Raw genomic sequence first — 26,058 nt, forward strand, 5'->3', positions numbered from 1 at the left:
GGCCAGCTATCATGCCAGTGGCGTGCAGTGACGGACCGCCAGGGACATGGTCGTGGAGCTCTTCGCTGTTTGAGACCCGAAGATGCTAGGACAAACCGGGGTAGTGGACAAGCCAGCCGGAATATTGGCTGCAGCTATCGAGTCGATACCGTCTGGGGACAGGGTAGCGTGGTGAGAGCGATGCAGACGGATGCACGTTACTGCAGTTATGGATGGCGCGTGGGCGATGTGAGCCCCAGATCGTACCAACACGGCACTGGCCAACCGCAGCTACCGCTAATGACCTGTGCAGATCATGCAGCATGGGAACGGAATGCAGTGAACATGTCCTTGCTATTCTGCCGCCAAAGTTTGGGACCTGGCGTTAGGTTCTGGAGCGGTTCTGTCCAATGAGGGCTGCGTGGGTTGGGGCCAAGAACCAGATGTAGCGAAGGAGCGCAGCCACGGGAAAGGATGCACTGGCTGCAGAAGAGGAGAAGGCAAAGGCAGACGGGCGGCCGTCAAGAAGGGCAAACAAGAGGCCCAGCGAGTGTCGGCCGTCGGCCCTGTATCGCCAGCAGCCCCGGGCCATGGGCGTGCAAACTTGAAGAAGCTGGCGTGCCTTGGTGCTGTCAGCTGGGGGAGGAGACGTCGGTGGCCGTGCTAAAGCGGCGGGTGAGGCCAATCGGAATGGGCTCACAGCAGCCGTTGAGCGGCCGATGGAGCCCATCTCGATTGTTGCGTATCCCGGATCCCCCCTAACGCCTCTGGCTTTGCTTGCATGAAGCCCCGCGCCGAACGGCTCGACGTCTTTGGCTCGGTTTCGTCCAAGCCGGGCTCTGCTGGGGCGCTGGGCGGCGTAGATAATCAGAGCAAGCCCCGGAGGGAGCCCTTGATGGCTTGACACATGGTAGCATGCTGTCACAGAGTACCGCTCCGTCAATGAGCGTGCGTACGCCGTGCACATGGCGTGCAGGTGGGTGAGGCTGCTGTAATGTCGATCTAGGGACGGGTGTCGTGGCCCGCTTGGCCTGTGATGACGCCTACATGCTGAGGACTACAAGACGCTCGCGCTCACACCGTGGATTTCGAGACAAAGGACCGACACCGAGAAAGCCAGGCACAGGCGGATCGCCGTTGAGTGTGGCCTGAAGCGAGGCGGCTTGCGAGTCATTGGCGATGCTGGGGTAGCAGCAGCAGTAGTAGGAGTGTACGTACATATACGGTACGTACAGACAGCATAATGCTCTGCTCTAGGAATAGGACGTCCGCTTAGTAGTGTACATGCATCCACACGAGCGTCGCCGGGAGTGAGTGCCCCGGTCACATGGCCGCTAGCGGCTTGCTTACGCGACTAGCGGGTGCATGCCAAGCTAGCCTCGAATCTCTGCAGCCGCGACCCAGTCTGGCATGCACAACAACACCAACACCACCACCACCCAACCCCCGTCGTCGCCTTCCTGTTCGCATCTTCGCCGCCACAGCGTGCATGAAGCATACATAAATTCTGACGTAGCAGACTATTTCATCGCGCCCGAGCGCACAGTAAACACTTGCCATGGCCCCTGAGCACGGCGACAAGGACAAGGCGCCCAAGTCTCCGCCAGCTGCTGCTACCACGCCGCCCCGTGACGGCCGTTCCAGTACCCCAGAGGCTGCCAGCGTGGTCGCACCCAACCGCGACGGAAGCTACGCGCCGGGTGCTGAGGCTCCGCTTCCCTATGACGACAGCGCGCCTCCGCTCCCAGACGAGCCCGTTCCTGATGCTGAAGACGATGGCTGGGAGAGCAAGTGGGACTACAACGCCGGCGCCTGGTACTTTTACAATCGCAAGACGGGTGTCTCGCAGTGGGAAAACCCCCGCGTACCAGAGGCTACCACGTATACATATGGCTCGTACGACAGGTTTGCTAACTATCATCGTCTTCGTTTGTCTTTCCTAGCCTAATACGTGAACTCGACAGAAACTATGCCAGCAGCTCATCCGCCATAGCCTCAACCGCTGGTGCGCCTGGAACTAGTTCTCCTCCCCGGCGCAAGTGGGGTGGATACAATCCCGCAATCCATGGCAGCTACGATCCTAACGCAGACTACGCCAGGGAAGCCACCAAGGAAGAGGAGGAGGCAGAAGCGGCTGCTGCTGCCACTCTCAACGCACCATACGGAGCGGGACATGACTACGCAGCTACCGCTCAGTTTAACCGCTTCACAGGCAAGTTCCAACAAGCTGGCCAAGGACCGGAGCTCCACAACGACGAGAATAAAAGCAAAAGGCAAATGCATGCCTTCTTCGACGTAGATGCCGCTGCAAACAGCCACGACGGCCGCAGTCTCAAGGCAGAGCGCCGCGCAAAAACTCTCTCCAAGAAGCAACTCAAGGAGTACAACGAGAGGCGCAAGGAGAAGAAAGAAGAGAAGCGCAAAGCCTGGCTCCGCTCCGACTGAACGCATGGGCGGTAAGGCAAGAAAAAAGACGACAAAGTCAATACGTCCACTAATGCGACCTAGGCATGGGCAACGCCATTGACGTGATCAAGTTGCACCCATCTTCCCAGGTAGGGCCTAACACTTGCTTGGTCTTTGTACCTTTGATTCATGGATATGACACGTTTTTCTGGAAGAAAGCCCACGCTACGTTTGAAGTTGTTTGTTTAGCGTCGCGCCACCAACGATACACATCCTGCACGGGCACGCCCACGCTCTCAGCGCCTGCTCGAGCAAGTGATGACAGATCACAGCAATCCCATTCCTTATTCTTTCGTCTAGAGGTGTCTATAGAGCCATTACGAGGAGCAAGAGGCTCGGGCTGCAACTCATGTCAAAGACTGAAAAGCGGTCTTGTTCGCTGTAGTGCTTATCCTAGAGTAGGATGCAATGACAATCCGTCTGCCACACTCTCGGTCTAAAATCTCTCTCTCTCTCTCTCTCTCTCTTTCTCTGTCTATCATCCGCACGCATAGTCGTCAACCTGTCCTACTAGCACCACAGCTCTGATCATGTGCGACACAGACGCGGTCGTGCTAACTGCAGACCATGCCATGCAGCAATATGCTTGCTGCACCGGCGTCCCGTCATACTCAGCATATACGCTTCCTTGCAAACGGGCAGATCGCAAGCAAAGCACGTTGATTGCCGGCAACAGTTTTCGGCTGCTCAATCATCCTTTGCCATGCTATTCTGGGTATTCAAGTGCTCCATCTGTTGCCGGGCATTCTCCACCGCTGACCCAACTGTCTGCTGTGGGGATGTCTTATCGCCCTCTGCACTATCCATATTGACACCGCCCATATCCTCGTCAGCACTCTCTCCGGCCGACCCCTCACCGGTCTGGCCGATACCCTTTTCCAGTTCTTCAACGGCGCCAAGCAGCCAGTCAACTACGTCATTCTTGTCGTTAATCTCTGCCTCGTACACGGCGTCGTGGCCTGCTTGGTTCACAATGGTAACATCGGCACCAGAATTTATGAGAAGTTTGACGCTTTCAAGGTGGCCATTCAGCGCTGCCCAGTGGAGAGGGGTGTTTCCTGCTTCGTTGACTGCATTAAGGAACTCTGGGCGAGGCTTGTCCGTGCTGGTCGACAAGAGCAATTTGATGACGTCTAGGCAACGGGTCAGATTTGGCAGTGTAGTATCAATGCTCTGGGACAGTACCATTGTGACCGTTGGCAGCAGCATAATGCAGTGCGCTGTTCTTAGAATACGGATCGATGGCCGCGGTCAGTAATTCGGCCTTGGACTGCTTGGCCTTGGCTGACAGTTCGGAGAGAAACGAATCGAGCTCAGTTGCCTCATTTGTGCGCGCGAGGTAGAGGATGTCGTCTATGGTGTCTTCATCTAGGCCTGCCATGTTTGCTGTGCGCTGCGTTTGGATGTCTGCTCGATAATTTTGTGCAAACAATTTTTTGGGCAGGGTTCGCCGAAGGAGGAAGGCGGGGGCGGGGTATCAGACGCTAGCCCTGATGCGTCTCGGCGTCTTTTCCTGTCAGGCTGAACTGACGCTGCACCTCCTCACCCTCTCACACACCCCCTGCCTGTCCATGTTGCATGCACGCTGCGCTTCTCGGTCGTATACTGTCCACACACAGCTAGCACATTCGACCTCTCGTTGTCCTTTCGTCAGCATAAAGTCATCTTGATGCTGCACCCCTGACTGCAGATCACGCATCCTTGATGAACGAGCACTGCAATCAATCTGTCGAAGCGCTAGAGAAGGTAAGCCCTGTACCCATGTATGGCGTGCAGATTGACGGCCCAGTCTCTTCTCCGGCCGCCACTCGGATCTACCCAATCATGCCGCCCACTTTGGTGGCTGAAACGAGCCAGTAGCCGCACCCGTATCCACAGTCTTGAGAGCCGCTGTCTCTTCGAGCCCACGCAAGGTCAATCCTGGCATGTTTCGCCCTTGCGTTGACTGTCAACTCTGCCACAGCGGAGCAGACTGAGTTTGTCTGCTTCCCCGGTTAAACATGGAGCCTCTGCAGCTCTGGTTTGTACATCTTGCATTGTTGAGGTGCAAGACCAGCACAACGAACATACATACAAGCAAAATACCCTTCAGCTCCCATAAAACCCGTATCGGCTCAATCAAAACATTCCTAGGCCTACGCCAGAGTGCATCACCGACGGACATGCTTAGGACTAACTGTGCAGCCAAAATCCTTCATTCAACAAATCCAGGGTATGTCGCTTGACGGTTGAACGGGGGTCTCAGGCCACCTCACTGCCGTTCCGCTGACCCTTGTCAGGTAATAGATTGGCACAAGAGTTTCGATCCATGAACCTGGTCCGCCCGCAAAGATCCGAGATCACAACGGGCCTAGGTACATTGCGTGCCTCGGTGTGAGCATCATCACACCAACCCCTGCTGCTTTCCCTTCCATATCGCAATGTTCGCCAACAGTTCCACGCACATGAGAGATCAGTCCTCGGGACTGATCTGATACTAATCTAGCACAAACTTCTACATATTTAATGCTACTTGTCCCGTGCTTTGATGTGTCAATCGTACAAGCACTACTAACTTACAGTAAGCTTGGATCGACACGGACGTTAATATCGACCTAAATGAAATGGGTATATTGTCCGTCGGATGACAACCGAGCCCAGTTTTACACACCAGTGACAATGCAGGAGACCAGTCTGCAGGTACGCCGTGTTTCTCAATGCGCTCCTGTCTGCTCTTGTCCATGGAGCTGTTGGTTGTGTATCTTTCCAAGGATGGGTGGTGTTCCGCTGCTCAAAGCTTCCACTCTAGAGTACTAGCGTACAACATACGAAGCAGCAGCCGTGTCCTCCGATGGATAACACGCAACCATCCAACTCTACTAGGTTTGATCAATTATACCTTCACTAGACTGAAACAGCACAGATCCTCCATGGAAATCCACGTACGGCTCGCATTCGTACTTGGGTCCGATGAAGCTTTTTGCACACATCACCACAGATGGAAGTACATGCTCGTTGCCAATGCGCCTTCCTACGACGGTGCGGCAACGTGCAAGGGCCCCTTTCATCAACCCTACAGTACAAGTCGGTGTATGTACTTGTACCAGGGCAATCTACGTTACATTTCCAAAGTACCGCACGTGGCAGCGACCGACCGAGTCAACCTCGATATGACAGCCAATATTCTTACGGTGTTTGCCAACGCTGCTTTAGCACACCATCACTGTTTGCTGTGCCACCGACGCTTGCAAAGCTAATTTGCTTTTAACTTTCTTCGATGCACACTAAGATACCCCGCGCGTACTCGGACGGCACGGCTAGGCCAGTGCAAGGGTCTTCTTGTATGGGACACAAAGGCGGTATTGAAAGCCGAGTCGACAAGTATTGCTTTTTGCGGTAATGTACCGAATGTCTACTAACCGATTGCCTTGTTGAGCGTATTAAATTCGAAGGAGTGGACGCCGTACGACACAGCCGGTTGGACCTTCCTGCTGCGCCGTGTGGCTGCATTTTGACCAACATTTGTCACGCGAGTGCGGTTGTTCGAATGAACAAACTTGGCAGAGAGGGATCTCCTAGCTCGTGTACGCATCTCTCATACGTCGGTTGTGAGGTGGCGGAAGCATCGGGTCAGCGCTACATTGACGTCGCATGAGAGCCAATGCAAGACATCGTGTTGTACGTCGGCAAAGCATCTGAATTCTCCATGGAGGCTTTGTAGGTATGTAGGGTTGACAGAAGCCGTCGATCTACGTGACAAGGGCGGCTCCGAGCATCCCTAGCTGCTGCTGCGCTTTGACAAGCAAGGGTAATGGGTGCCTAAAATTGCTCCCTGTGTCTGCGCGCCGCCTCGAGGCGGACCGGCAGCTGGTGTTGGCGTCTAGACAGGGAGTAGGTTCACAAGGCCTTTGCTCTTAAGGATTCACATGTCAAATCTCAAACAAGCAGTCGCCCCTTCGAGACCCCCGAAGCGGGCCATGTACCTGCGGGAAGATCCTGACGGACTTCTTTAATTATTTGCCAACCGAAGCAGGCAACGGAACAAATTGCATCTGCCGAGCTCCCCATGAACATTTCTTCCCGTCCGTTACTTCTTACCGTCCGAGCTTGTTGACAAAACCTCGCTAGAATATAAAATTTTCCCTATTTTTCCGGCTGCAGAAAACGCAAGGGACATGGGAAGAGACAAAAAAGAGGCTAAAGTACACGCCTCACCTTCCCGATCGTTTCTAGAAACCCTGTGTGTGCGTTGGTTTGTTTATAAAAAAAGCCCCGAGCGGGAAGGCGGACCTTGCATATATTTTTTGCGTTGGGCTTCTCGAACGTCTATTTGTAGGTCATTATACTATACCACATTGACCCTTGCTCTGTTAAGTTCTCTTCTCTCATCCCCCTTCTTCCTGCCGGCTTGGCGTTGGGTTGGGTGCTATTCAGGCAGAATATAAGGGTTTACCGTATGTATGATAGGAACAGTGATGATTGAATTTATTCGGGGAAACCTTTTTTCCAACGATAAGAGAAGAGAGAGATTGTTGACTGAGAAAGTGGGGTGGGGGTGGGGGGAGCGGGTAAGACTGTCTGTGTGATTGCAGCCATGGTTAAAGATGAAATTTACTGCGATATTTTAACCTGTTTTGCCTATCTCTCTATACATTTTAGCGGTCATTGTGGATCCCCTTTGTTGGAGCAGCTAATTTGGCAAATACGAAGGTATTATGAAAAGTATGAAGATGGCAGATGAAAAAGTTACGTTACCTTTGTTTCAAGGGTCTTTGCTAGTTTGGCTGGGCCGTTTATTCGTATTGGCCATCATGCTCATTGACCCTTGTTTTCTATTAACTCACTTACGTATTCTCTATTTCCTGGGTGTGAGTGAGAGTGAGATAGAGAGAGAGAAAGTCCGGCATTGACCATAACTTACCCGCTAGCTAGCCCCTATGCGGGCGTTTTTTGTTCCTACCATACATAGTCGTTATCTGATTCAAGGCGCCTGTTAATATCAAAAGGTTGTATGTACGCTAGAGATGGTACAAGTGGCGGTTTCCCTTAAGAAGGAAAAGAACAGGTTGATGAGAGTTATGATTACTTGGAAGAATTTGTAGTATACATTGCGGAGCTTGTGTTTCCTTGACGTACGTATTGTTGCACATAAGATATTACTGTACATCTGTTGTGTACATATATCTGTTGACAAGTATACGTGTATGTAGGGTAAGGATTTGAAGCGGGTAAATACGAGGTGCAGGTTTTTTAGTTCTTGGAGTATGGACGTGCGTTATGTAGGGTTGTACGTAAGTACTCTAGGTTGTGTAGATAAATGACATGTTTTAGTGGACCGGTTAGGCTGGGATGATGACGCACTCGTGTTCGTTTTGGTAGTTTTGACGATATGAGGGGTTGTTGGGTGGCACTGGTCGTTTTGTGCACTTTGGGCGCCGAAGCGCCGAGGTGCCGAGGGAGAGAGAGCGGTGTGATAGGAGGTTGTGGGATAAGTGGGTATGGGGGGAGAGGGGAGATGGGATGTTGGGTTTTGTGCCCTGCTTGGGTTTGCTACTCTTTGCTTGTCCTCTGAGTAGTATCTAGTCACATTGATTTTTGCACATGGAGAATATGAAATTGGAAAGAGAATTTATTAGCACTGTGTTTAGTTTAGAATGTATTGTTTAGTGATGTTGTATGCTCGGCAAGGGTACTGGGATACAGGTATTTGCAACATCCTTTCTTCTCATGTGTCTTTTTTCACACTAGCTCTATTGTTGTATACTACAAGTGGGTGTGACTAAAAACAAGAGGAAAAACAGAAATTGGGACTGAGAAGCTGTAGAAAGAGTAGCGAGTGTAACCCGAGTATTGCCAGATGCTATAATGTATAGAGATTTATGAGACTACAACTCCCATTACGACAGAAGGAAACAAGACTGCATTCACTGGGCATGTAGGAGGAAGGTGGCACAGCAATAGGCAAGAGGGACAGGTTCCTGTAATAGTTTATATCCGCTGTCTCTACTGTCACCCCTAAAGCTCTCCTTATACGGGTGAGGACATGGAACTAGTCCTGTGCACTAGGACGATACCAGAGAAGCGACAGAAGCAATGAAATGTTATCAAGAAGCCGACTGTTTGTCATGCTATGTGGTGGTAATAGTACATGGAAGAAAAGAACAGTATATAGTGTGAAGAAAAGAGATGAACTCTCACGCCTAGAGCACATCTCAAATGCCTTCATGCACCCTCACTTTTTGTTCAAAGGAGAAGAGAAAATAAAACGCCAAAATCACTCATATCAGACACAAACCGCACTCGTAGAAAATAGACAAAAGAAGAAGAAAAGGCCCGTCTACTCCATACACCAAAGGGCGACAAAGAAGGAAGAAAAGACAGACAGCTCACTCTTCGATCAGCGCACCCAGAATTAAACTCTGAATGACAAACTCTGCACAAGTGATCCTAACAGTTATGCCCCCAATATCTCCCTTAATGAAAAGTTCTTCTTGAACTTCACCATCAACGTCTCTCTTCCTCTTCTTGCCCCCCTTCTTAGACTTGCCACTTACAGCTGCAGGTTTCTCTGTGCCGAGTAACGCAGCCGCAGCCTCGGTGACACCGTGTTCGTCATTGTCTACATAAACCCAGTCCCACTTGCTATTGGCAAGCATATCTGATGCAGCTGCTACATCGGCGCAGCGACCAACGTTTGCGGACCCGAGGGCATGTGAGAGAAAGAAGAACGGTTGGCGTTTCTCGATTGCCTTCTTTGATTTGCCAGTTATTAGAAGGACATTTTGGTCACGTAAAAGCAGGTCGCGGCCTTGGATTATCTGCGCAAAAGTGGTATCCTCGCTGGCTGGATCGTAGGGGGCCATTGTGCGTGAGCGGATGACACCGTTTGGATCGAGAAACTTTGAGACACCGGCGGGCAAGAGGTAACGTGTAAAAGGGGCAGCGCGAGAAGCGTTGAGCGAGTCGTGAATCCAACGAACATGCAAACACGGAACGTTGAGGGCGAGAGCTTGGATGTACTTTGTGCTGCGAGAGTGGGCATCCGAAATAAGTGCAACAAAACCTAGGTCCTTGTATGCCTGCTTGAGTACCAGGCCATTAGATCCCTCGAAAGTAGAACTTGATCTCCGGCGGTTTTCAGAAGATGGTGGGGCCTCCTCTAACTCATAGTCAAAAAGTTCGTGAAAGCCGTGCTCTAGTACCTGGCCATTGTTGCTTTTGATAATTCTGGTAACGCTGTCTTTGTCCACATCCGCTGTCGTGGATGTGATTACAAAAGCCATGTTTGCGAATACACCGCTGCTAGATCGGGTTGTCGAAGCTACAGAAGCAGCTCGCGTGGTAACATCTTTCAGAAAAGACAACACTGCCGTTCCGCGTCGAGTGAATGAAGGAGTAGTCAAAGGGTCTGCAATAGGAGTGCCTATGCATGAGACTGATTTGGTTGGCGAGATCATCGATGACAATGCAAAGGATCGATCGCGAAGTCGCTTGCAGAGCGAAGCGGTCAGATAGATGCTTGCCATGGGTACTGAGATATGCGCAGATGGTTGAAGTGCTTTAGCCCGTGGTAAACTCTCCCTTGGTCTCTCATCCAGAACGACTGTCGTGTGCCCACGCTGATCAGTAGTTGGAAACTCTTCGCCGCCAAGATCATTTATCCTGTCTTTGAAGCCCACCACAATGTACGTGTTCTTCTTCATACCTGGCTCATCCACCTTGACCTGATCACCCTTGCGAAGGTCTAGTGCTCTTACATGTGCCGCGTCCATGAATGTAATGTTACCGTCATCATAACGGATCTGAAGCTGACGAGCTGTTGCACGACCAATACACGTAGCAGGGTAATAGTGGCTTCCCGGCCAGCACGCGAAAACCCTATTTGGCACAACAATTTCAGGTGGAGTCGTACTTCTCTGGGATAAATCTACGTCCATTTTCTCGAAGTTGGCAGGCTGGGGAACAGAACTAACAGGCATGGCTGTTTGGCTGCCGACATCGGCCATGTCAATATCAGTTGACTGCTTCGCGATAGCTTCCCGAGGCTTCGTAGGCGTAACTGGGCTGCTAGTCCGAGCACGAGCAGACCCCCCTGATCTTGTAGGCAATTGTACAGGTGAAGACATGGTTCGTAAAAGCTTTTTTGAGACCGATTTCAATGCACCTTGTCGTTGATTACGAGGCCTGGAAGGCTTGGGCAGAACTTTGGACTTCAATGAGGTCGTTCGCGTATAGGAAGATCGCGCTTCTTGTTGTGTATCGACCATTGTAAGCGCACTCTGTTCTTCATGGTCGTGAGTCAGCATGACTGGCTGGGTCTCCTCGAGTGCTAGCTGAACTTGGTCGAGATGAGGCGATGGAGGAGGATCTGAAAGCGACTCCGTATCAGTTGTCGCTCTCGGCGAATCTCGGAAGGCTTTACGTTTATCAGTATATGTAACCCTGCGCCGCTTCGCAGATGGCGCAGCTGGTGAAGACCGCTGCATGAAGACATCACCGTCATCATCCTCCAGCCCGCTCAGTCTAGGCATCTCCACATCTTCTTCATTTGCTGAATGCTGAGTCTCGGGAAGATTATAGATATCGTCCAAACACCGGATGCGGTCACCTTCCAGAATTGTATCGCTTCTGTTGTCTTTTGAATTGATGGGTCCTGGCAGGTTGAAAGGAGATCCGTCACGGTCTTCTCTAGCCGTCTGAAGAAGACCTGTGCCGTTCGTTTCGTTCTCAACAACAGTATCATCCTCTACGACTTCTTCTAAGTTCTGGATCGCGAAGAACGAGGGTTGCGTCTCCTCAAGTGCGTCTGTTTCTGGAATGGTATCCTGACGCTGCATACGTGGTGGTCCAGGTAGTTTGTTACTGTGCACGTTGTGTCCAGGATTTAAAGTCTCTGATACTTGATCAATTTCCACGTATGGTTCTGCCGGCTTAACCAAATCCAACTCTTCTTTGTCTGAATACGTCCCTTGATCTCCAATCATGTTGTCTTCACCTACAGGCCCTTGCTTTGCTAGAGGCAGATCGTCTTCCTCATCCATGGCTGTACCACCATCAATTGTTGGGGATAACAACCCTTCTTGCTCTGGAACTCCCTCTATGTATTCATCGTACGTATGTTCATCGTATTCCACATCTCCATCTCCAGCCTCGGCATCATCAGGAGGCAGAAGTGGCGGGCTGCTGGGTACCCGCTCCTCGCCCTCGGGTGTCACGTCATCTTCAGCGCTACTCGACTTGGATGGCATTGGAGGTATGGAAGATGAAACGACCTGGCTTGTATATCCCGTCTTGGTAGCCATGGTTGTCTGGTTTATGCTGTATTGGTTTGTTGATGGTGATGAAGGAAAGCGTAGCGATTTCGGCCGTGGGACACTATCGAAATCTGCAGTGACATCTGGCTGAGAGTCCATCACGGCCACAGATTCTCTGCTGCTTTGCGGTTGGAATGATCGATGGAGACTGTGCAGCAATCCGATTTCTTGTAGTTGGTGTTCTCGGTGCATCAATGAAGCTTGTGTATTTGGTTGAGAGGAGGCCCGTGAAAGTGAGCCTGAGGGAGTCCAGTGAGGATGCGAAGAGGTTTTGGGGACTTGCACGTTGTTATCGTTATGTCTCCCCGCAGTCCGTGCAGTATCAGGCACCTGCTGTGATGATTCATCGACGGGGTCTTCTGTATTGTGTTCATTCGTTTCATTTTCCGTAACAGGTTGCGACTGCTCATCCATTGTCACGTCATAGTCCTCCACTCCGCTATGCACTCTGCTTCGCGATGTCTTCGACTTTTCGGGCGACGGATAATCAGTGTTCATTGTGCGCTCCCTGGTCGATCGCAACAACACAGGGGTTGGCGCTGAGACGCTGGACAAGGACCTGGCCGCCTGGCGATGGGCATGTTCTCTTGCTTTTTTGGCCCGCACTTTGCGAGACAATTCCTCCCAGCTGTCTTGCTCCACGAGGACTCCATGCTCATCTCCTACAGATAGTTTCCTTCTTTCCTGTGACTGTTTCATTGTGACGTACTCGGCACGTGGCTGGCTGGAAGATCGTACTACGGGGTCTGATTTCGGGGTTTCGGGTTGGGTAGTTTTCATTGGACTCGAGTACGCTAGTATTGGACTCGAGTGTCGTATGTGCGTGAAGTTTGGAGAAGGGCGTGAAAATATAACGTCATCAGTTGCACCTCCACCTATTACAGGCGAAGTGGGTGCCTGGGTATTGTTGAAGGCCTGTGTAAGGGAAATGTGCTGTGCAACCCCTTCGCCTCCATGGCTCAGCGCTGGAAAGAATAAGTTTGCAGAAGTGCCGGTGCCAGGCGTCGTGTTGGTCCGTAATGCTGAACTAGGCATTGGACCTGAGCTGCCCCTCGTTCTGCCTGCCAATGCGGGTGTCTGGAATTTGAGCGGACTTGTGGGTGCGAGGCTGTTATGCGCAAAGTCACCCAGTTCGTCGGCGTCGAGCACGGTAGGGCTTGTAGGCGTAGGGATGCGCTGGTCCTGGCTCGATGCAACAACATCCATTTCGTCTGTAGGTGAATCATCACCATCGTCGTCACCATGCTCAATAAACAGCGATTTGGGAATATCTTTGGCGTCGGTCGTCGAATAGATTCCGCTCGTCCATGTCTTGAGCATCTGGCTGTCTGGCTGCGTATCCCCCGGCGCATCCGTCATATTGAAGCTGAACATCTTTGGTATCGCCACCTGTTCCTTTGGGTTGCCTGTGATCGTGGGTGCGCTGTAATGTTTGGGCAGAACGGGCTTCGCATGGTTCGTATGGACGGCGCGTCGTTGGAAAACACCGCGATCGAAGAAGGGTGCGGCGCTGTGGCTGTGACCGTGGCTATCCGGTGGCTGGCTCTCGGTCGAGGTGGTGAAGAAGAATGGCCTGTCGCTGCAGGCCCGCTGCCGGAGGGCCTGGGAGAGCTGAGATGGATCCTGAAAGTGGCGTCAGTTCAGCGACGTGAATGATCGGCGACCGGGGTTAGGTGTCGCGCTATTCATCACTCAATGCATGTGCAAGACGGGAGCTCACATCATACAAGTCCTCACCGAGCACCGTGGAGGCCTGTGATTCCTCCATTGCGACAACGCATCTCAAACCGCGGCTTCAAACGACTATGGTGTTGGCTTTCGCCTTTCCCGCTCGGATCCAACCGACACGGTTACGCGCCAATTGGATGATGCACACCCGACACGTAATCACGTGCCGTGGGGCTAGCGAGGAGTACAATAGGCTTGCTCCATGCCGCAATGCTTAAGTACTAGATTCTAACTGAATCGAGTCCCTCAATTAACGAAGAAACATGGGAACCAAAACAAAAATGCTCTTCATACTTGCTCGCATGTGGCTGCACATACAATGTTCGATTCAAAATATACATAATACATGTTGGCTTCCTCACTGTCGCCCTGGATGTGCCCCACTCCTGTTCCCATTGTTGCTTGATGTCTCCAGAGTCCGACCGCCTTTCGTATTCCAACCATCGCCACTTCCTAACCAACCTTTCTTTTCAAGACCAATCTTGGTCTAAATCAGTCACTGCTCGTTTATGCCAGGAAAGCGTAGTAAAGGGTCGAGACGGCTGTCAATCCAACAACACCCCAGCCAGTACGGATAACCTGCTGGTTCTTGAAGCCAACACCCATATCCCAAGCCAAATGCCTGACACCATTGAGGCAGTGGAAGAAGAAGGGGAGTGCGAAGAAAGTCTTAACACCAGCCTTGACCACGGCGGGCCAAGCAGCAACGGCCGCGACCATTGACTGCGTTTCGAGGTGCCATCCAGTGTAGGGCGCAATAAGGTATGCGATTCCGAAGAGGTAAAGAGAGCCAGACAGGGTGAGACCAGTGATACGATTGAGCCCTGAGGCAATCCAGGTGATTTGGGGCCTGTAGATGGCAAGGTGGGGTGAGACTGGACGGTTGACGCGCTGCTTGGCGAGGATCTCGGCAGCTTGAGACTGGGAAGCATGTTCGGTCGCTGCAAGTCTACATTCTTTTGTTACTATGGCTCTTGGTGTGGACGGGCAGCTGAGAAGAGCTTCGTCGTGGTGCTCTTGTGGGTGCTATGACATACCTCCGCTGAACCATGCGTCCTGCAGGCTGCACCCTCAGGCCTGGCGCAGCTGCGCGTCGCAGGCCGAGCTGGAAAATGCGCTGAGAAGCCATGGTGGTGTGTCCCGATAGCAATTGACTGTAGGTCGAGAGGTAGTTGAGGGGTGGATGATGTCGTCGTCAATACACGTGCTACCCTTCGCCAGCCCAAATCTTCCCGATTCCCGAGGTCCCCCGTCTGGCCAATCAGCTGGTCGGCATTACGCTGCTTAGTCACTCGCTTCGCTGACACCCGATATTTTCTCGCGTGCGCCCGCCATGCTCTTCCTCTTCTCCAACGAACCTCGATATCGCCGGCAATGAGCGCTTGACGTGCTGAACTGCAGGAGTGACGGCCTACTTTGTCTGCTGGCGTTATGTCAGTGGATGGGGCTTTTGGAGGGATCGGAGAGGGATTGCCTGTATTAATCGCTTGTGTCGACGAAAGCTGTGTCTGCACGAGTTTCATATCAAGGCTACATACATGTGTCATGTATTGGTGATGTTGCCATCTACTTGGATGGCGTCTGTATCGCTGGCTGTGAAGCAACGTGATGCGATGAGTAGTGCTGGCATTTTCTGCGCTGAATGTCAGAACGCGCCTACGTCGGTGTGGCAGTCTACTACCTATGATAATTCCAGGGAATATGTTCATCTGAAATGGGCCTTGGTATCGCAGCCGAGATATTACAATTGCGATCCTGAATAACAGGGACTCATGATGTGCACTGGACCTGAGTGAGGCAAAGACCTTGCCCTCATTGCTGTGAAAATTTCTTCTCGTTACCTTGATTCAATCGAACCTCATCTTCCGTGACAATTACACCTTCGCTGCGACCCTGGCGATATCAAATACCTGTTCTGGCTTCTCTCCATATGGCGCCTTTTAGAGAAATTGTCAGCACCGACGCCGGGTTTTCAGCTGGCTCATACGTTTACAAGATCATCTCCACATCGCCACGACAAGACCCTCTTACCTACTCTCTTACAGACCAACTAGCCTTGATATCATCAGACAACTCTCTCCGCTTTCTAACAGCAGATCTACAACCTGATGGTCACGTCGCCAAGGCCCACGACAACATCACGTGCCTAGAACGAGCAAATGATGCGCCCAGCAACGTAGTCGCGACTGCAGGAAGAGATGGATTGGTCAAATTCTGGGATAAGCGAAGCAAGCAAAGAGTTCTGCAAATCGAAAGCCGTTAGTTTTATATACTCCAGGTTTATGGGCCAGCAGCTGACGAGCGGTGCAGCACACAAACTCATTTCAGCACTGGTATGCGATGCTCAGAAGAACTTTGTCGCAGCCGGTGTTGAGAACCCAGAAGACGGACCCAACAGCTCCCCAGTCTACATCTGGTATTTTCCCATGATGTCTTCGATTCATCAGCCCTCAGGTCATACTAAGTTATTCCCAGGGACCAGCGCAATATCTCAGCACCCTTACACTCCTACATAGATTCACACACAGACACTGTGACAAACCTCTCCTTGCACCCTTCCCTCCCAAATCTGCTTCTCTCATCCAGCACAGATGGACTCGTCAACGTCTTCGACAGCACCCAGGTAGATGAAGACGACGCCTTGTACCAAGTTATCAACCACGGCTCTGCCATTGCCCATGCAGGCTTCCTGTATCCCGGCACAGACATTTACACCATTGGCACGGACGAGACGGTAAGTTTCTACGCGTTACAGAGCCAAAAAGAGGACGAAGAGGAGCCAGCGCCCAAAGTGTGTGGTGACGTGAGAGAAGAGCTGGGCTGCGAGTATGTGATTGATTTGTGCTGGGTTGGCCCGCAGCCATGCGTAGCAGCCGGGAGACACAGGTACGTTGTTTTGACAAAAAAGGTTTGCAGTCACAACTTCAAGAGCTAAGTATCACACAGCGAGAAACAAGCCACTCTCACACCAATCACCAAAGGCACAAACGGCCCCTTGGATTACGCCTTCGATCTTGCAAATGCTACTTCGCTTGCAGGCGCTCATGGGGAAGAAATCGTTCGCGACCTCTTCACTGATGTACACGTAAGTGCCGCACCGCCTCTTTCCTTGCTTCAACTTCATATAATGTCCCTAACCCCGAACTCCCAGACACACACTACATACACCTGTGGCGAAGACGGCCAGATTCGCGCATGGAAGATTTCAGACAGCGCAGACATGCACGAAGGTGATGGCGCGGCATCGGTGAAAAAGAAGCGTAAGGAGAAGAAAGACAAGGACAAGGCTAGGTTTAAGCCGTATTAGATAGACTTGTATTTCACTCTCATGTTATACGTAAAGGTAGCAATCATGTCCTAGCCCAAGGTGTGATCAAGACCTATGCACAAACGATAAAGGTCCTGCAGATTGGGAATCAAACCAGCTGTTCGGCGCCAGTACATTATCGCACTTCAATTTAGCAACGCAAGGCCACAATCAATCACGACATGCTCAATTTGAAGACCAAGTAATCATTGTGGCTTTGTTTGTATCACCTTCCCAAGCACAAGGGAAAAAAAATCCACCCTGCCCTCCCTGCGCCAGATGAACAAACTCCTACCCTCCTTAACCCCCCCCAAAACTACCCCACAACCACACTTCCCCTCATAACACAATCCGGATCCTTCAGACACGTATATCTCGCATAATCATGCATTTATACTTACTTGAATACTATCTTCGTTCGCAAAACGTACTTGGTCCTAACAGCATCTAGAAAAGTAAAAGAAAAGAAACTTACACAAGCCGCAAACGCCACAACAGCGACAACAATACCTTGACGGAACCCCGCATTTCAGAAGGTTCTGTTCTTTTGCATCTCAGGCCGTTGTCATACTTTACTTGTACATGTGGGAAAAAAAAGAAGAAGAGAAATGTACACATTCCACTAGATTCAAAGGGTAAAAAATGAGGAAAAAGAAATTCGTAGTTTGAAAGTCCATTAAAATTATATTTTGCATTTAACTTAACTCATTTCCATACCATCTACCATTTCCATGCCTCATCCCTGTCCTCGCTTCTTAAGATACCTTGACCTCCCCACCTAAATCGCCCTCATAACCTCTCAAAAAATCGCCTCATCTCCGAACCGCTTGGCATACATACCCAGCGCCTTGATGGGGAAGATGAATTTGTAGTTGGGGTAAGAAATCATACTGTTGTCCACATTAGCTCTTGTTCAAACCAACACGTTCGAAAGAAGGAAAAAGGAGTTAGCGGGGGACAGAAACTCACCAAGACTTATTAAACACCCCCTCAATCGCTTCCTGCAACCACTCTCCATTCTCCTGCTGCCTCTGCATAATCAGCTCGACCGCCTTGCGCAGGGGCTCCTTGTCAGGAAACCCAGCCTCAATCATGCCGATAACGACCCACGCAGTCTGCACAACCTGGCTCTGAGGATGCTGACACCAAACACCATCTTCACAGCTCTTGTACGTCTCGCCCCACCCGCCATCAGCCATTTGCTTGTCGAGGAAGAACTGGCAGGCGCGACGTACACGCTCGGAATTATCGTATTGCTCGCCGGAGCACTTGAGAGATTCAAGCGCGAACATGCCGGCGTAGGTGAAGCAGATGCCCCAGCTGCCATACCAGGAGCCGTCCGGCCGCTGGGCGTCGCGGATGTAGGCTACGGCGCGGTCGCGGAAGGCGGAGATTTCGGCAGAGCGGTAGTCTGGGTAGTGCTGCTGGAACATGTGCAGGGCGGTTACGACGGCCGTGGTGCATTCGGGGTAGTCGTACTCGATCATGATGCGGCCAAAGACTTCGGCGGCGTTGAGGTGCTCGAGGAGGATACTGCCGCGAGTGGGTTCGTACGATGCGCAGCCACCAGAGGCGTTTTGCATGGTGAGGAGGACGTCGATGGCGTCTTTCATGCGGCGCTCGTTGATAAGTTGGGGAAATTGGTTGTCCTTTTGCAGAATCAAGACACTCTTGAGTCCTTCTGAAGTGCAGTCGCTGACGGTGTATCCTTGTTTGCGTGTACTGAAGCCCCACGCACCTTTACGCTGTTGGCGGTAACATGCGTGCTGATCTCTGGTTTCTTCAAGAATTTGCTGGTCTTCCAGGAACTCGAGCGATTTCCTTAGCATAGGTTCCCACTTCTTTTCCTTGGACCAGCCACACGATTCGACAGCCTGGATCAGAAACGATGTATCCCATGATTGAACGCCATTGGTGCCATTCATAAGCATACCTTCATCCTTGACCCACATGAACTCTGGGAGTGTCTTGAGATGCTCACGGACGGCGTGAGAATCAGGACCGTCTCTGATGTACGCACACAATGTGTTCATGGGACCATTGACCGGACCCAAGTTTGAATAGTCGGTATTCTCATCTTCGGCTTCGATGAGCCAGAGTACATGCTCCTCTGCACGCTTCGCTAATCGCTCAGTGCGAAGGAAGGGCCACCATATGACAACTACGAACCAGAACAACACCTTGAGGAAAGCAGATTTAGGATGATAGTTATCTGTGGGCGAAATCGTGTTCCGGTGTGCCCCAAAGTTGATGGTGTCGAATGGCCGCATGAGTAGCTCCGCCCTTAATTGGCGGGTGAGATCATTTAGCGGATATGACCACTTCTTTGCGTAGACATACGACATGGGCAGGAAGACCTGGCGCATGTGAATCCACCACCTCCAGGGCGCAAGAGGCACCCAGTCTGGGAGCAACCACAGCTCGGGCGGACATGGGTTGACAATGTCCCAAGACGTCACGCCTAAGACGCTCAGCCAGAACTTGGCCCAGTGTGGCGCGTTGAGCGCGCCACCCAGCTTCCACAGCGTCTCTCGTGCTTTGCGCATCCTCGGGTCTTCGGCATCCACGCCTAGTAGACGGAGCACGGTGTAGTTCATAGACGTTCCAAACACGGTGCTCTCGCCTTCAATATGTAGTCCCCACCCGCCATCTTCTGGATGTGCTCGCGCAAAGAGGTAGTTTATGATCTCGATTGCGTGGGAGGCTGGAACCGGTGTCTCGGTGACATACCAGACGATGACGAGGCCGGGGAGCAGGAACATTGGGCCACCGTATTCGCAGGCCCAGTTGCCTGGCGGGAGTTGGAGTTGGGAGAAGAAGGAGAGGCCATTATCCGCAGCTTCGAGGGGTGTCCTTGCAGGCTTGAGTTTTGGTTGTTCCTACGCCAGTCAGTTGGGATGTTGAAACTCTAGTGCAGCTATACTGGGGTGGCTGAAGGAAGGGGATTAAACATACAGTGTCGAGGCCTAGGAAGTACTTGTCAGCCGTGCTCTGCGGCCAGGCTTTCATCTCCTCGTCAGTCTGCAGATAATGCCATGTCTGACATCCACGGTCGTCTTTCAGTCTCCATCTTGTGTAGTCAGTCTTTTCATGGCCATCTTTGTTTTTGGTCACTCCGACTGCATCGTTCAAGATTCTCTGGGGCGCGCGACGCTTCGCAGTGCCATTGGCATGTACCATGGTGTATCCTGTTCCGGGAAGCTTATTTGGGGAGCTGGAGAATTATTTCCTCCACACGCAAGGATGTGATTGCGGACGTGGTGAATGTCTGTTGCGGTGAGTTACCATGTTCGTACATCTTGGCAGGGACACGCGCCGCGAAAGGCGACGGTACTATTCGTCCGCCCGCGAATAACAGCATATTGAAAGCCAAGCAATGCGTTCAGTTTGTCCTCACACCTCCAAAGATGCGCCATGATCTCTCTTGTATATTACCAAACCTTGCCTTTTAATCAACATCGAAAGATCTCTTTACAAACTTTGCCTGGCTCAACCCTGCCCTGGACCCTGATCCCCAGCGCCACCCCCCACCCACGGCCGGCTCCCGCCAACCCAGACAATCTTGATTCAAAACTAATTAATCGCAACCATGGCCAAACCATTCTACCCGACGTCTGTCAGCTTCTTCGTATCAAACAAGCCACGGTTTCACACGCTTCATTTCCACTCGCCACCTTTACTTGCACATGGTCGGCTGCGGGCAGACGTCTTGGCAGGTACGCGCGCGATGATCGACTCGGCTCGGGCGAGCTCTAATTGTTGCCACCGCCCCTATATCCATGCGCCGCAAAGTCGCCGGATGATTTCATTAATAGCATTGCACGGCAAGAGTCCACTTCCACTTCCGTGCACGAGCGGGTGCACCGCCGAGGGGATGACGTTAATATGGAAACAAATGACGAAGACAGGTGGGGACAGATCGTATTCCGAGCATGCAAACGAGGCGATGAGCAGCCAATAGGATAATGGTATAGTGTTTATGCTTATGTTGTGTGTGTATGTATGTATGCGTGTAATCAATCAGTCGTTGCCAACGGAGCAGATGCGGCCATGGCGGTTGTTGTGTGGTGTGGTATATACAGAGATGTAGTAGTGGTGGTGGTGATGAGCGAGCGAGCGAACCACCAGGGTGTGCCATATGCGCTGAGTCTCAGCCAAACAGATAAAGGAAAAAAGTCACTACTGTGACGATACGAAACCCCATCTTGTAGCTGCGTATCCAAAGCAGAAAGAGCCAAAACTCCCAATCCCTCAAACCTGCTTTTGCAGATGCTCAAACAAACAGAAATACAGAAGTAACGGCTAAAGAAAACAAATACTTGACAACGCTGTTGTCCTGGACGAAAGAATAGGAGAAAAAAAACTGCCGACAATGGTTCGCATTTGGTGGGATGACCGGCTCTCCTCTAGTATGGTGTACTCATGCGTGAAGCTCAGTATCAGTAGTAAAATCGTTGTTTCGGGTATCGCAGAAATAATAAACAGCCTCTTGTCCTCGTTCGCTAGTCACTGAGGTCTGGGTTCGCAACGAAGAGTCGTGGACCCATGGTCATAGTCCGCTCATCCACACTACCTCGCCTGACCAGATCATCTTTGCTGACCTTCTTGTCTGTAACAACAGGGGCCCTCAAGTGTCCTGGCGCAGGCATCTGACCAACTTCGCCAAAATTGCGCTCTCCGCTGCTCCCACTGCCGGTACTCGCGTTTGTTTTTGTGTAGTGGAAGTAGCTAGTGTCGCTGGGCGCGTGGGCGTCATATTCGGCAGGCGAAGGAGTAGGCTCTTCTTTGAGGTCGGCAAGCTCGCCATCAGGAGATGAATTCTGTGGCGGTGTACTGTTGGAGGATATGCGACCGGCTGGGTTGGCGTAAGATATACGGCGACCTGAACCTAGGGAGCTGCGGCCGGAGCCAGTGCGGTGGTGATACTGCCCATTTTTCATTGAGCCTGTATCCTCGTCGTCACCCTCGTCTACTTCTGAAGCGCTCAATCGCATTGGTACCCCGGATCCTGCATAGGTGACTGGGGCGTACAATGATGCTTTTGGCAAGCCGTGATGACGGCCAATCTTGGACCGGACCCCACCGGTCATGCCTGAGCCTCCCGTAGAAGTGCGCGGTGGAGCGTGGTGCGGTCCGCCTGCAACCTCCATGTTTGCTCGCATCTTGGCCTGACGCTGCTGGGCGAGCATACGCGGGTCTTCGTATTGGGCGCGATCACACCATACAGTGGCTTTTTGCTTGCGCATCATGGCAACATATGAAGTGGGTGAATTGCCTCCCGAACGCGTTGACGAAGAGCGACGAAGAGCGCCGCTGTTGGAGCGGTTGGGGGTGCCGTTGGTAGAGCTAGTGGATGAGGTGGGAGTGCGGCGGAGGCTGCTTTGGTACTGGGTTGGGTATTGCGAATTCATGTTTGCGGTAGTGGGTGAGGGGGTTGGAAATACGCCAGAACTTGTTGTTCGTGTCCGTGAATGACCAAGTTGATTGTCGTTGTAGGCCTGGGATATGGGTCGCACTGCTACGGCTGGGTTGGTTACGGGTTTGCGGCGCAGAGGGACGGCCCCGTAGGCGGAGGGTTGTGGGGGTTGCGCCATGACGGCCTGCATCTTGGGTTTAGGTACTACTGTTTGCTCGCTTGCCGACGCGCGTGCGTTGAAACACGAATCAGCGCCCTGACGTCAGGAGTGACTGCGCCCACGGGAAAGCAAAGAAAAAACACAAAGGCCAATATGGTTTTGGTAGCGTCCAAGCGCACGACGGCGAAGAGGAGCCGGCGTTTATTTTGTAGCTGGCGATGGCGATATGGCGGATGTGGTGGCTTGGCGCCCCGCTTGCAGCAGCGTGGGATGCAGCCTTGCAGTTGCACGGGAACTGGCTTCCCAGTGCTTCCGGGCGACGGACGATCTGAGGAGATTTGAGGAGATTTGAGGCGGGGGCAATGGGAAAGCAGGAATCAGTGATGCTGATGGGATACGGCCGTCAGACGGAGCAGCGGCGACAACCACGACCAGGAAGGGGAAGACGGCGTTGCTTGACAGCGGGGAAATTGATCGAATCACCCCGCGGCGGAATTGAAACGAGTGAGGCTGAGGGGTGCAGCGATATGGACAAGGCCCAGTCGAGGCAGTGGCGGGCGGCAATTGAGGCCCTTAATACCAGGACTCGTGGTGGCGCGAGGGAGCTAGAAATGGTTACTAGAGTACCAAAGCACGACAGGAAGAAGGAAGCAAAAGTCAGGCCAACACGGGCCGGGCGGGTGTTTGAGGCCCAGAAGGGCGGCGGGCTGATGCTTGCAAGCAGAGCGAGCGAGGGTAGTGCGTGCAAGCAGCGGGTGCGAAGGTGGCATCGTGCAAGATAGAATGGCGCCAAAAGCTGACTTACAGATGCAGTCTGTTCCTCTCGTAGTTAGTCGGATCCAACGTCACGGCGGCGAGGCAACGGGCTGGTGGCTAGGCGGCCCAAAGCGGCGTCGACAGAGGGCAGCGTGGGAGGCGACAGCGACAGCGACGGCGACGGCGACGGCGGCAGAGGACAAGCAGGGTGTAGCAGTGAGACGGACGTGGGTCACGGGGCGACGGTGACGGTGAAGGTGAATGGCGAATAGCGAGGTCAAGGACGAGCAGCAGTAGCAGCAGCAGTAGCAGTAGCAGAGGAGGGAGGGGAATAGGCGGGCATGCAGGACGACGGGTGCATCTACTACTAGTACTCAGTAGTCGTACCAGAAACAGCGACAACAGCACAGGCACAGTGCAGGCAGAGAGGCAAAGAAAGGCATGGGCAGCCGCCGCGTCTCGTACTATATCTTGGTCGTGGGTACGCTCCGTCCTTGCCGTTGGCGGCGACGGCGCTAGAAAGGCGAGGGCGAGCTGCGAGGGCGTGGGCGTGAGCCGGCGGGTGGGAACCACTTCTCTCCTGCTCCTGCTCCTGCTCCACCCACTCGACCGTCAATGACGAAAGGCCTTGCTGCCATGCTACGCCATCCTCACACCCCCTAGCCCATAGTCGCCCTGCTAACGCCTGCTAACGCCTGAAAACCGGAATCACACTCGCCTTGACGGCTGTCGCTGAGGTAGTGTAGCAGCATACCACACACACACTCACACATGGCCATGCTGCATGTTGTAATTACACGCCATACTATACCACCATGCCATTCACTCCTAGCCCAGGCATCCACACTGCAGAGCGGGGCCCTGTCCGGCGGCGGCATACACCTACTGCCTTGGGCCCTGTATGCCGAACATCCTGGACCCGGCCGCTGCTCTGCTCTGCTCTGCCTGCTGCATACTTCCTCATCGCTACACCTTGTACCCTTTTCACTTGCCGCGTCGAATCATCGGCAAACGTGGCTCGAGCATTGCTGCTGCATGATCGTCTCCGCTGCATCCACCTTGTTTAAACGTCGCGTCGCATACGAGCTCCCAGAGCTGCACCACTGTACCTCTGACCCGACCTGACCTGACCAGACCAGAGGCCGTCTTCCTAGTATTACCACCTACTCTATGTACATAGTACGTAGATAGCTACATAAAGTACACAGTGTCTCATGCTTAGCAGCTGCCGGTCTGGCCGACACGAGGTTACGTCGAGGTCATGACCTCAGCCAACGTCAAATGCCTCATAGCACCAGCACCGGCTCAGTCTTCAACATCGCTAACATCACCCCGGCACCCTCCTGCCGGGATACTACCAAGGCCCGCTTCAAAACAGAGCGTTTCAGCTGCAGGTGCTTGTCTTGCCCTCGACAAGACGTGCGCATGAGCAGCCTGCCGCAACACTGCCCAGCATTACACTCGCCTACACGACTACACGACTACACCTACCTGGTCGCTAACCAACATGTGTTTACCCTCAAGGTGGGGTTTGCATGCACGCCGATGCACCACCAGCCGTTCCCCGCTCTACATCACTAGAGCTATTCCGTATCCTTAGATCATGATCTCTCCTGCCCAGAAAAACATCCCAGTTCAGAAAATTGTTGAGGCTCTTCGTCCCCATCATTGTCGGTCATTCCTGACCCGCACCTCCATCACTCGCACGATAGAAAAAAAAATGGCGCCAGCCGGCGCGGAACCATCTAGCAACACCCCACACCCCTCTCCTGACCATTATCGATAAATTGGATGTGTTTCTGCTTGCCTATCGATAATTAGTTCTGTGGAGATGCCGGTAATTGCCACATGTATTTCTGGAAATTTGAAGGAAATTGCTGCCAATGGCGCGAGCACGCTGGTAATTTGCTGCTGTGGCGTCCGTAATCGCCTACTTACAGCCATATCCTGGATCACCATCATTCTCGCCAGCAGCCGCCGCGTAAAACAAAAGGACCCTGAAAAGCTGAACGCTGAGGATTCTGTAGATCATCGCTTACCCTCGACGTCCGAGTGCTCGTAACCCCGCGTTGGATGCGTTGCAGTCTTGAACCAGAAAATCCATGAATGTGTCAGCACATGCTAACATTGCCGTCTTTTTAGCGGCTATGAAAACAAAAGCCCCCCTCCCATGCTATCGCCGACTCGGGTGAACATGCGCTGCACTCTTACCAAAAGGCCAATCGCCTGTCTCTAGCGATACGCCATGATTCGTGCTCTCACACCCCCACCACGAAAAACCACTCTGATACCACCACGGCCACCGCCTGTAGCGCCCAAGCCCTCGGGTTATCAAGGTGCCACAACGTCCGCAGATCTCTTAGCTAAATGCTAGATCGCACACCACCTTTTTTTTCTTTCACAAGAGAGAAAAAAGGCCACTAGTAGTGGAGGCCTGTCGTGCGAGCTACAGTAGTGCGTCGCTTGCACTCACGGGCGGTGTGAGAGGCACTGCCGCCTTGCGGCGTGGATAACGCCGTGCTAACGAGAATTGCACCTGCATCGTGCTACGACGACTGGACGTCCTATCTCCAAGACTGCCATCGTTATCGTGAGATGCCGCTTTGGGAAATAAGCATGCATCCGGTCTGTCAGATGATCCGGCCCCCAGCCCGCTAGCATCCGGAGCTTGCTCCATGTCGGTGGTGAAAGCTGTTGTTGTGATTATGAATTGATTGTGATGGACATTGTTTTGTTGCACAAAAACACCCTTGGAGATATGGTACTGTGGCGCGTCAGCATCAGCCGGCAGAGCAATGGCTCGTGTGTGCCCAGCTTGGTGCTTGGTCCTCTGTCTAGTGATTAGCGAGCACGGCAATGGAACGACTGTGCACGTGGAGTCTTGGGTGCGGGTATGTAAAGATCAATTCTCTGGGGCCGACAAAAGGCACGGATCTTTTCGAAACCACTTCAT

The 26,058-nt window shown here is 52.5% G+C and overlaps 10 protein-coding genes across 10 annotated transcripts; 4 read left to right on the forward strand and 6 right to left on the reverse strand.

Moving 5' to 3' along the window:
- Positions 1-364: 364 nt before the first annotated feature.
- COCSADRAFT_157684 (uncharacterized protein) lies at positions 365-946 on the reverse strand (the record flags this gene model as incomplete). The annotated part of the gene is made up of 1 exon (XM_007698789.1): positions 365-946. One exon carries the CDS (start codon positions 944-946, stop codon positions 365-367), a length of 582 nt encoding a protein of 193 aa, XP_007696979.1.
- Positions 947-1,588: 642 nt separating this feature from the next.
- On the forward strand, positions 1,589-2,412 carry COCSADRAFT_60025 (uncharacterized protein; the record flags this gene model as incomplete). Its single annotated transcript, XM_007698485.1, has 2 exons — positions 1,589-1,911; positions 1,944-2,412. Coding segments are annotated over 2 exons (792 nt in total), but the record flags the coding sequence as incomplete, so codon positions are not given.
- Positions 2,413-3,132: 720 nt separating this feature from the next.
- Positions 3,133-3,826, reverse strand: COCSADRAFT_157686 (uncharacterized protein; the record flags this gene model as incomplete). Its single annotated transcript, XM_007698790.1, has 2 exons — positions 3,133-3,578; positions 3,631-3,826. The coding sequence occupies 2 exons, from the start codon at positions 3,824-3,826 to the stop codon at positions 3,133-3,135; spliced, it is 642 nt and encodes a 213-aa protein (XP_007696980.1).
- A 3,152-nt stretch (positions 3,827-6,978) lies between these two features.
- On the forward strand, positions 6,979-7,349 carry COCSADRAFT_288083 (uncharacterized protein). Its single transcript, XM_007698791.1, has one exon. The coding sequence runs from the start codon at positions 7,140-7,142 to the stop codon at positions 7,332-7,334; it is 195 nt and encodes a 64-aa protein (XP_007696981.1). The 5' UTR covers positions 6,979-7,139; the 3' UTR covers positions 7,335-7,349.
- Positions 7,350-8,401: 1,052 nt separating this feature from the next.
- COCSADRAFT_136104 (uncharacterized protein) lies at positions 8,402-13,506 on the reverse strand (the record flags this gene model as incomplete). Its single annotated transcript, XM_007698792.1, has 2 exons — positions 8,402-13,361; positions 13,459-13,506. 2 exons carry the CDS (start codon positions 13,504-13,506, stop codon positions 8,811-8,813), a joined length of 4,599 nt encoding a protein of 1,532 aa, XP_007696982.1. The 3' UTR covers positions 8,402-8,810.
- Positions 13,507-13,730: 224 nt separating this feature from the next.
- COCSADRAFT_34123 (uncharacterized protein) lies at positions 13,731-14,799 on the reverse strand. Its single transcript, XM_007698355.1, has 2 exons — positions 14,504-14,799; positions 13,731-14,415 (listed from the first exon to the last, which is right to left on the reverse strand). Exons 1-2 carry the CDS (start codon positions 14,593-14,595, stop codon positions 13,974-13,976), a joined length of 534 nt encoding a protein of 177 aa, XP_007696545.1. The 5' UTR covers positions 14,596-14,799; the 3' UTR covers positions 13,731-13,973.
- A 466-nt stretch (positions 14,800-15,265) lies between these two features.
- On the forward strand, positions 15,266-16,958 carry COCSADRAFT_136109 (uncharacterized protein). Its single transcript, XM_007698793.1, has 5 exons — positions 15,266-15,724; positions 15,777-15,882; positions 15,942-16,352; positions 16,413-16,551; positions 16,618-16,958. The coding sequence occupies exons 1-5, from the start codon at positions 15,397-15,399 to the stop codon at positions 16,771-16,773; spliced, it is 1,140 nt and encodes a 379-aa protein (XP_007696983.1). The 5' UTR covers positions 15,266-15,396; the 3' UTR covers positions 16,774-16,958.
- Positions 16,959-17,443: 485 nt separating this feature from the next.
- Positions 17,444-20,112, reverse strand: COCSADRAFT_197124 (uncharacterized protein). The gene is made up of 3 exons (XM_007698794.1): positions 19,729-20,112; positions 17,743-19,652; positions 17,444-17,663 (listed from the first exon to the last, which is right to left on the reverse strand). The coding sequence occupies exons 1-3, from the start codon at positions 19,951-19,953 to the stop codon at positions 17,573-17,575; spliced, it is 2,226 nt and encodes a 741-aa protein (XP_007696984.1). The 5' UTR covers positions 19,954-20,112; the 3' UTR covers positions 17,444-17,572.
- An 892-nt stretch (positions 20,113-21,004) lies between these two features.
- Positions 21,005-22,545, reverse strand: COCSADRAFT_288119 (uncharacterized protein). The gene has a single exon (XM_007698795.1). The coding sequence runs from the start codon at positions 22,377-22,379 to the stop codon at positions 21,276-21,278; it is 1,104 nt and encodes a 367-aa protein (XP_007696985.1). The 5' UTR covers positions 22,380-22,545; the 3' UTR covers positions 21,005-21,275.
- Positions 22,546-23,547, forward strand: COCSADRAFT_288115 (uncharacterized protein). Its single transcript, XM_007698796.1, has 2 exons — positions 22,546-23,104; positions 23,163-23,547. Exons 1-2 carry the CDS (start codon positions 22,712-22,714, stop codon positions 23,352-23,354), a joined length of 585 nt encoding a protein of 194 aa, XP_007696986.1. The 5' UTR covers positions 22,546-22,711; the 3' UTR covers positions 23,355-23,547.
- The last annotated feature ends 2,511 nt before the right edge of the window (positions 23,548-26,058 follow it).

The sequence above is a fragment of the Bipolaris sorokiniana genome (genome assembly GCF_000338995.1).
Source record: "Bipolaris sorokiniana ND90Pr unplaced genomic scaffold COCSAscaffold_3, whole genome shotgun sequence".
Taxonomy (NCBI): domain Eukaryota; kingdom Fungi; phylum Ascomycota; class Dothideomycetes; order Pleosporales; family Pleosporaceae; genus Bipolaris; species Bipolaris sorokiniana.

Coding starts and splice junctions, on each gene's coding strand:
- COCSADRAFT_288083 (XM_007698791.1), top strand. CDS start 7,140: ATGAAAAGTATGAAGATGGCAGATGAAAAAGTTACGTTACCTTTGTTT.
- COCSADRAFT_34123 (XM_007698355.1), bottom strand. CDS start 14,595: ATGGCTTCTCAGCGCATTTTCCAGCTCGGCCTGCGACGCGCAGCTGCG. Junction 14,416..14,503: donor GGACGCATGGTTCAGCGGAG/GTATGTCATAGC, acceptor AAAAGAATGTAG/ACTTGCAGCGACCGAACATG.
- COCSADRAFT_136109 (XM_007698793.1), top strand. CDS start 15,397: ATGGCGCCTTTTAGAGAAATTGTCAGCACCGACGCCGGGTTTTCAGCT. Junction 15,883..15,941: donor AGCTCCCCAGTCTACATCTG/GTATTTTCCCAT, acceptor AGTTATTCCCAG/GGACCAGCGCAATATCTCAG. Junction 16,552..16,617: donor ACCTCTTCACTGATGTACAC/GTAAGTGCCGCA, acceptor CCGAACTCCCAG/ACACACACTACATACACCTG.
- COCSADRAFT_197124 (XM_007698794.1), bottom strand. CDS start 19,953: ATGGTACATGCCAATGGCACTGCGAAGCGTCGCGCGCCCCAGAGAATC. Junction 19,653..19,728: donor ACTTCCTAGGCCTCGACACT/GTATGTTTAATC, acceptor TGACTGGCGTAG/GAACAACCAAAACTCAAGCC. Junction 17,664..17,742: donor GGGGTGTTTAATAAGTCTTG/GTGAGTTTCTGT, acceptor TGTGGACAACAG/TATGATTTCTTACCCCAACT.
- COCSADRAFT_288119 (XM_007698795.1), bottom strand. CDS start 22,379: ATGCAGGCCGTCATGGCGCAACCCCCACAACCCTCCGCCTACGGGGCC.
- COCSADRAFT_288115 (XM_007698796.1), top strand. CDS start 22,712: ATGGGAAAGCAGGAATCAGTGATGCTGATGGGATACGGCCGTCAGACG. Junction 23,105..23,162: donor GTAGTGCGTGCAAGCAGCGG/GTGCGAAGGTGG, acceptor TTACAGATGCAG/TCTGTTCCTCTCGTAGTTAG.